The sequence below is a fragment of the Mauremys mutica genome, chromosome 5 (genome assembly GCF_020497125.1).
Source record: "Mauremys mutica isolate MM-2020 ecotype Southern chromosome 5, ASM2049712v1, whole genome shotgun sequence".
NCBI classification, from domain to species: Eukaryota; Metazoa; Chordata; order Testudines; family Geoemydidae; genus Mauremys; species Mauremys mutica.
The window spans coordinates 43902323-43911235 of NC_059076.1; the positions used below are offsets into that span (position 1 = coordinate 43902323).

Sequence of the window (8913 nt, forward strand, 5' to 3'; positions counted from 1 at the left end):
TGTTAAAATTTCATGATTTTTAAGCCAATTGCATGATTTTTGAAGGGGCTGACGTTCCTGTCGGAATGCCTACACTAGTGTCTGCAATTGCCTTACAAATCTCACAGAACTTTTTCCTCTTAGCTACTTGTATCCCTCCTGAGCAGGAGGGGAGTAGCAGCTGATGCTTGGGTTGATACCTGGAAGGACCGGTCCTGTAGGTTTCCAGGCATGTTAAGAGCAGTAGTTCAGTCTTCTCGGGCTGCACTTTCTCCCCCATAGGAGATCACCAAGTCTCACGAGTTTTTTATCCCAGCCCCATGCTCGCTGGTGTTGTTTTTGAAGCCCTTATGCGCTGCCAGGCCTCAGACGCGGCCCAGCGCCGCTCCCGGGGCACGCGGAGCCCCAGCGCGAGGCGGACGGCGGAACGCGTCCCCCAGCTCGGCAGGAAACCACCCCGCTCCCTGCCCGGCCCGCAGTCACCGCCACACCATAGAGACGGCGTCTATGCTTTCAGGGGAGCTAGAGAGGCCGCTGGCGGCGGTAGACGGACGCATGCGCAGTGATGGCGGCGCCTCTCTGGGTGTACGGCGCGGTGCTCGTTGGCAACGTAGCCGCATGCGCACTAGCGGCGTGACGCCAGACTCCGGCGCAGGAGGCCCCATGGCGGAGCCGGAGTGAGTGGTTAATTTGCGAGCGGGGGCTGGCAGGGAGGATCCGTTTCCATCCCCGGGGAGGGCGGGCCCCGGAGCGCTACCGAGAAGGGGGGGGTGTCTCTGTGCCGTTGGGGCGGCGGGAGGGGACGCACGTGCGCGGTGGGTCCCCGCGGGCGGGAGCGGGGCAGGCGGTCCCGTAGCGGCCCGGCCCGGCCCGTAGCTTGGGAAGCGCTGAGCCGGACTCGCCTCCCCGCCCGGCCCGGCCCGGCGCGGTGACGGGTCTCGCTTGCCGTGTTCTCTTGCGCTAGGCCCAGAAGGAAGATCCCCCTGGTGCCGGAGAACTTGCTGAAGAAGCGGAAGGCGTATCAGGCCCTCAAGGCCACCCAGGCAAAGCAGGCGCTGCTGGAAAAGAGGAAGGTAGGAGCCCTGCGCCTGCAGGCACCCTGCGCTCCCCCCGGGGCCGGCCGGCCGGAGCCGCTGCACCTTTTCTCGTGCCTCTGCAGCTCGTCCCTGAGGTGGAGGCTACTAAAGCACGTTCCCCGTGCGAGGCGGGGGCGGCACTTCTGTGGGTTATTGCCTATGGAAAAGGCTCCGAGCGTTTCTGTAGTTTAGGAGTTGGGGGCGTGGGGTTGCAGTGGCGGGGTGTAGATGTGGGAAGAGGCACCGCTGCTAACGCACAGGATATGGGATTGCTGCAAGGGAGCCGGGGATGGCTCTTGTAATTGCTATATGTATCTGTGGCCTGGGGATTTTATGTGTAGTTTACCTAGTTGTAGTACCAAGCTGAATTGCCAACCAAAACCTGTCTGCACTGGACAAAGAAGTGTTGCAGAAAACATGTTTGGTTCCCAGAATGTGGTGTATGGACTAGTTACTTGTGGTCTGTAGAGAACTCACAGGTTGCACAGAAGCCCCACCCCTCTAAGGGACTTAGGCTCCTAAATCTGGGCTTATCTCTGCTCAGGATTAGCAGTCATGATCTCTCCTGGAGTTACATGCCTAAGCAATCATTTCTCAAGGATAAACAGAGTAGGGAGTAATATTTTTTTCTTCCGCGCCCCCATGCCCAGTAGCTAGAGCACTTGCCCAGGATGTGGGAAATCCAGGGTTAGTACCTCAGTCTGCCTGATTTGGGTCAGGGATTTGAACTCCAGATCTCTCATCTTCCAAGTGAGTGCCATAATCTCCAGCTAGTGGGTTTTCTGGAGTGGCTATCTCAGTCTCTCCTGTTCTTACTTTGTATGAAATAATTATTAATTGGGACAGAGAATGAGTAATTGATTAGAGCAGTGGTTTTCAAACTTTTTTTCTGGTGACACAGTGGAAGAAAAATTTTGATGCCCGTGATGGAGGGGCATGGGGGGGGAGGGACATTCAGAGCTGGGGAAGAGGGCTGGGGAACAGGCTTGCCTCAGGCGGCTCCCGGTCAGCGGTGGTGCTAAGGCAGGCTTCTTGCCTGTCCTGGCACCGCAGAATATGCTGCGCCCCGGAAGTGGCCAGCAGCAGGTCCGGCTCCTAGGCGGAGATGTGCAAGTAGCTCTGTGTGGCTCTTGCCTGCAGGAACTGGGCCCTTCCCTCCCAGTGGAGCCACGGGGTGGGTGCAGCTCGCAGAGCCCCATGCCCCCACACTGCCTACGAGTTGGACCTGCTGCTGGCCACTTCCGGGGTGCAGCGTGGTGTCAGAACAGGTAGGAACTAGCCTGCCTTAACCGGGCAGCACCACTAACGGGACTTTTAACGGCCTGGGCGGTGGTGCTGACCAGAGCCGCTGTGACCTTGTACTGGGTCGTGACCTGCAGTTTGAAAACCACTGGATTAGAGCACCAACTTGTGAGCGGGACATGCTCCATAGCAGGGATTTGAACCTAGGACTCCTACATTCCATATGAGCTCAAGGTTATTAGGGACCACCACATCTTGCTTCTCCATTTTTGGTGTGTGATCTAGCCCTCAAAATCAAAACCAGGGATTTTGGACATTTCCACTATGTTTCTTTTTTTGTTTTGACTGAAATAACTTGCCAAAATCAGCACAAATTTGTGAAATGTTTTGGTCAATCCAAATATGCATTTTTCAATGGAAAAAAGGTTTTTGGCTTTTTGGATTGTTGCTGACCTATGGCTTTCCATGGGTTGGTCTTGCAGTATATTTAGCTGGGGAGCCCTGTTCACTTCAGGCTGCACAGGGTTCCATTTAGTTTCTCAGTCATGCTTAGCTGCATTGCTGACAGATTGAGTGTTCAGGTATATGTTCTGCACTTCTTCTCATACATTTTCCTAATTTGCTCAGGTAAAAGGTTCAGTAGGCTGGCTCCTCATGAATTGTAGCTAATGACTAGGTCTGTACTGGGCTGCAAGGCCGGCCCGCAAATGGGGGACACAGAAGGCCGGCCCGCGGCCGCAAGAGGCTGGCCCACGGTGGGGGCCATCTACACCTTCTGATAGAGCTGATCATCTCCCATCTTTCTGTATTTAGCACCAGAAGGGGAAGCAGATACAGTTCAAACGTATTGAGACATTTGTTCGAGATTCACGGCGCAAACATAGAGATGATGTCCGGCTGAAGCGCATGGAACAGAAGCCTGGCCAAATGGTTCTACCTCAGGGCCCCAAGTTGGCCTTTGTTGTACGGATTGCAGAGTAAGGAACTTCTTCTTTTATACCATCTCCTTCCTTTTGCTGGTTTCCTCTGTACTTGCCCGGGCTCATTTCCTGGTCTACACCTCCTGCAGTGGAAAGGAGAAGGTGGGGGTTATCAAGATACAGCCCCCTGCAAGTGATCGTGGGGTGATGCCTGCGTGGGAGAAGTACACTTACCAGTGTGTTTTCTCTAATTCAGGATTAAAGGGGTGAGCCTAAGGGTGCGGAGGGTGATACAGATGCTGCGGTTGAGGAAGATTTTCAGCGGCACATTCATTAAACTGACTCCATCCTCACTGAAGATGCTGCGCACTGTAGAGCCCTATGTAGCATGGGGGTGAGTAATCCTCTGATTTTCAAAATACAGTGGTAAACTGTAAATATTATTCATAGTGGCTTTTTTATGTAGTTATTTTCCTCTTGGTTAGTTAACTCTTTCAATTCAGTTCTCAACTTTGGTGTCTTGATATCTAAAAAAGGTGTTGGGACCCTTTTCTCTAAATATGCTTCAAATACTAGCACTACTTATTCTGTGGCATGACAGTGGTGTAGAAGAGCCCCTTGGTTAACTCTGCTGCACTCTTAATACCTCCCTCAGTAACAACCAGGTATTTGATTTTGTACAGACATCCCAATCTGAAATCTGTACGAGAGCTCATCCTGAAACGAGGTCAAGCAAAGATCAACAAGAAGAGGGTTCCTTTGACAGACAACACTCTGATAGAGGAGCATCTAGGTGAGGAAGAGGACCTAAAAGCAGTGAACTGAAGGAAGTGGGGACCAGTTTTCCCTCTAATTTTTCTACCTGTATGAAGAATGAATTTTGTTATATGCACCAATATGGAGGCGATGTGTGACACACAACCTTCATATTGGTGTACATAATAAAATGAATGTGGTGGGGCCGAGGGGTTCTGAGTGTGGGAGGTGCTCAGGGCTGGGGCACAAGGTTGGGGTGCAGGGGTGTGAGGGCTCTGGAGTGAGAGGACTCTCCCCAGCTCTCGGGCTGGGGCTGCAAGATAGGTGCCCCTTTCCTGGCACCAGAAGGGGTGCCCTGGCCGCAGCAGGGCTGGGCTGCCCCAGTCACGGCAGGTTGGGGCCTGGGGGAGGGGTGCCCCTTCCCCAGCTGGTCCCCGGGAGGGTTCATTGAGCACCTGCATGGTGCTAAATAGGCTGCTGTGCAGCTTACATGGAACTTAGGTTTGGGTCTGTGACTTAAATGGTTTGTGATATATGGGGAGACTGCGACTCATTGAGAGAAGATGGAAATATTTGTGTGGAAATGTGAGGGTAGACTGGTGAGGTGCAGAAGGATTTTATAGTTGTGCATCTCCTTATTTATTTATGCCCTTCCTCCCGCAGGAAAGTTTGATATTATTTGCCTGGAAGATCTTATTCATGAAATTTATTCAGCTGGGAAGCATTTCCGAGAAATCACTAACTTCTTATGGCCATTTCATCTCTCTGTTGCTCGCCATGCTGCACGTAATAAAGTGGGTTTCGTCAAGGAGATAGGTGAACCTGGGTACCGAGGCGAGGGAATCAACAAGCTCATACGTCAGCTGAACTAGTCAGGTGAGGAGTGGTTATTTCCTTCATGTACCAGAGTGCTGATGGCTGTGGGTTCTGCAAATTATTCATACCATCTATTTCTTAAAAATAAGAAATATTTTTTTTGCACTGGCCTCATACTTGATTGTTGATTGTACAGAAATGACTGTCAGAGCAGTGGGAAATTGGAGCTCTTGGAGTGAAAAGCTAGCAGCTTGTCAATGTGGAGATATTTAGATTGCATGCAAAGCACTTACAACTCTTCTGGGTACCCTATAAATAAGACAGCACTGGATTGATATTTCTTAGGTTTGCCACTATTTTCCTTTAGACATCAGCAGTCTCACTGAACTCTTCCTTAGAAGCCAGACACTTTTGGTACTTGTGATGCTCTTAACAAAGCTGATATCTCTCTTCCTTCTTGTCATCTAGGGTCCATATAAGGATTTTAGGTTTTTGTCTCCTGCTCCAAGCTGTACGTTTGTTCTCGCAGACTGTTGGAACTGAGCAATGTGACATTACATCTCCTATCTGCTAACTTCTTCTGCCTTCAAGGAAATATCATGCATGAAGGAGATGGATTTAGTACTGTTCCTTCTCCAGGAAGAAGTCAAATTGCTATCAAATGTGAGCAAAAAGTGACTTGAACTTGCGGGGAGCAGAGCTTCCCTGTACATCTGATGAAACGCATCACTAAAACAAATTTTTACTATTGTTGGTTTTATACCATCTTTCTTTTGAAGGATCTGTCCTTTGGAATGAACTTGTACCTGCAAACAAGGGGTTTGGAAGATGGGGGTTCCTTTGCCATTATTTAATCCTTCATTGCAGCTGACTTGTGCCTAAGGATCTTGTGATTCAGCCCTCCCAAACTGAATCAGTTTGTCTCTAGTGATGCTGCACTTTCCTCCAGCTACCAATTTCCCTTAGTATCACAATCGCCTGGTAAGAAGTTTATCCTTCCGGATGCACAGTTAAGGCTGAGAAGTGTATTGTAAATACATCCCTCAGTCGCTGTTGCTGAGCAAGCTGCTAGCAGTAAAACTAATAGAGGTTCTATAATTTCTGAAATAACCAGACCATGTTTAGCCCACTGCAAAAGTGGTGATCTGCTGCTGCTTGATCACATGATGCCTTTTAGATTCTCCTAAATCAGACTTTACAGGGACTCACCATTTCCAGGAAAGGAAATCTTATTTGACCTTTTACCTCATTGATTAAAACTGTAAAGAAGTCCTTTCTTACTCAGTGATTTTCAAATAAATTATCAAACTCCGCTGTAATTTGAGGTTACTATATGTTTAATAAATCAACAAGCAGGAGAGAGGAATTCAGGAGGGCAGTTTTCTTTAGTAAAACTGAGCTTCTGCCTGTACTGAACATGAGAATTGAATATCCTTAAACCTAACTAGTAGTGGCAGAAGAAATTGGAAAGCGGTGCTCTGATTGCAGTATGAAACTAAGTGGGATTACACTCCTTGGAGAGGAGTACCTATGCTGTTTTGCAGTCATTTGCAAAGGAAGTCTTCTGACCATGTCTTGCTGCTGCAGTTGCCATTTGGAAGGGAAGCAAATGATGGTGTTAAAGTGTGTGAAAAGAGGAGGGAAGAGACCGCTGCACTTCAGTAAAAATGACCTTTTCACATAACTTTGGGAACAAATATTAGGGTATGAATAGATTTGTCATAGGCTGAAAATGAAGTGATATTGGTAGTACATCTGTTTTCAATTCCTCTCAAAGTGGATGTGTTAATTTTTTCTCCCGCTAATAGAAAAGAGTTCTTGTGCAGATCTTATTGAAGGCTTGTATTGGGCAGTAAGTAATTCAACTCTTGGGTTTGACTTAAGTCTTGCAAGATCTTAGGGAACAGCATTGGTCAGTGTATGCTAGACTCAGTAAGGAGAATTGTATTTTCTCCCATCTGACTTACTTTGTAGTCTTGGGTAATTTGGTTCCTCTCTGTGCCTCAGTTTCCCAATATGTAAAATGAGAACAATTATATTTGAAATATATGGATAAAAACACTGGAGTATTGCTATGGCTGCATAAGAACAAGTGAAGAAATTTGACCTTTTTTTTATGGTATGCCTTACTCCTATAATGCAGATTTCCTCTACTTGAAGTGTTAAAGGTGACCTGTAAAGCTTTTGAATTTTTCTATTACTGTCATATAGCATGTAACTTTTTTAAAGACAAAAACTTTTGTTTTATTTCTTCTTCCACACGTGACATAGGCCTTAGCCACTTGTAATTTCATTTTCTGTTAAATAGTTCCATCAGAAACCTCATGGATGTGTTAAATTAGTAAGCTATAATGTTAACTGCTCTAAACATGTCCACATGGGGAATTTGCATGAGTTTAACTTAAATTAGTTCTTAAACTGATGCAAATTCCTGGGTGGATGTGCTTTCACATTGAGTGGTTTATCAGTTTAGGATAAAACAAAATAAACCTGGTTTAAATCAGTGTCCATGCATCCTTTTTACACTGATTTATCTACATTGATTTAAAATTATATCAGTTAAAGCCCTTAGTCTGAGGCTTTTTGCCTCCTACCCTTGGGTCGAAGGCAGTAATGTATTAAAGAGTGAGACAGGGCAATGGTGTTTGCATCTGATTATTATGCAGACAGCAGTGATGAAAGCAGGGAGCTGAGCCTAAGAAACTCTGTCTTGGGATTCCGTAGGGCAAGTATTGAAGCTCCTTTATTTTTAAATCATGAAAGCAGGGTGTTTGATAAAAATCAAACAGAAGTGGATCTTCCTAGACCATGGATATTGTAAACTAAAGTGAACAAATGCAGAAAAGCTTTGCAAATCACCTTTAAGAGGTTATCTGGATTTTCCTTGGACTAAAAAGTTTTCAGTAAAATTCTTAGTCTAGAGGAATGCATATTTATACCACACATGTAGAGAACTCCAACAGAGAAACCAAGCAAGAATCTGATTTTTTAGATCATATGTAATTAACAAAATATCTAACCCAGCATTCAGATTTTACTCTGTATTTCAATACATCTTGATCCTCCATATTCTCAGCCACAGGTCAATCAATGGGACTCTGATTCAACCAGTGGGTCACTGCAGGCATAAATTCTCACTCTGGCTAATTTACTAGCAGAACAATATCATTTACATCTATGTATTTTTGAACATTGAAACATGGCAGGATTTATCATGACTCAGTCACTTATATGAAGGAGAAAGAACTATTGTGAAAAGGAACTGCCACAGCATCTAAAAAAAGCAGAGAGTAATTGTCAGCTGAGACAAGCTGAGTAAATTGAGTTTGGGTGTGCATGTGTGGGCCCTTATTTTTTGTCTCAAGTGATAGAGCTTCTTTGTTTACAAACTGGGGGTTCCAGGTTTGAATCTTCCTGCAGTTACAGGGCACAGGAGATGCACTCCCCAAGCATGACCAGCAGCTGCCAGAACCAACATGGATTAGGCTCCATCCACATGATACCTGGCTCTGGTCCCAGGCTCACCCTCCATACCTCCCCATCCAGGGCTTAATTTTTCCTGGGGCTTTTCACAGCAGCAGACTTACTAGCTAGCAAGTTCTTTTTTTTTTTTTTTTAAAGCAACCAAAAAAGCAAAACAAACAAATACAAGAACATGCAAAATACCTTTTGTGTTTCTATTCTGTTTGGTCCAGGAAAGAATAGAGACCATTGTATATTTATTAGTCTGAAAGCCCCCACATAAATAAATTACAATGATTTGGACATTATATGTGCATTTTTTTTCCTAAAGTTAATTAAGAATTTTAGGTAAAATTGTCAGCGTGGCCACCACCAAGAGTTAGTGGCTGCACTCTGAGGCCATGTGGCTGGTTTTGTACCTCATCAACCCATTGAGTTGGGGAGGGACGAGTAGTAACCCCACCTCTCTACTCCTATGTCTGTTTATACCCCACCCCCCCAGTAGTCAGCACAGTGTGGTCCAATGGCCAAAGTCTGTATATTGCCTCTCCCTGAGTGGGATAATGCAGCCTAGTAGCTGGAGTCCATGCAGTGTGTCCCTAGGGCAGTGCAGCCCAATGGCCGGAGTCCATCTAACTCCCCCTCCCCGAGTGGGAAAGCGC

General features: G+C 46.7%; 1 protein-coding gene across 1 annotated transcript; it reads left to right on the forward strand.

Annotated features, from left to right (window-relative positions):
* The first annotated feature begins 471 nt into the window (after positions 1–471).
* RPL7L1 (ribosomal protein L7 like 1) lies at positions 472–8556 on the forward strand. Its single transcript, XM_045018962.1, has 7 exons — positions 472–656; positions 944–1052; positions 3111–3274; positions 3474–3611; positions 3901–4010; positions 4637–4849; positions 5258–8556. Exons 1-6 carry the CDS (start codon positions 487–489, stop codon positions 4843–4845), a joined length of 900 nt encoding a protein of 299 aa, XP_044874897.1. The 5' UTR covers positions 472–486; the 3' UTR covers positions 4846–4849; positions 5258–8556.
* The last annotated feature ends 357 nt before the right edge of the window (positions 8557–8913 follow it).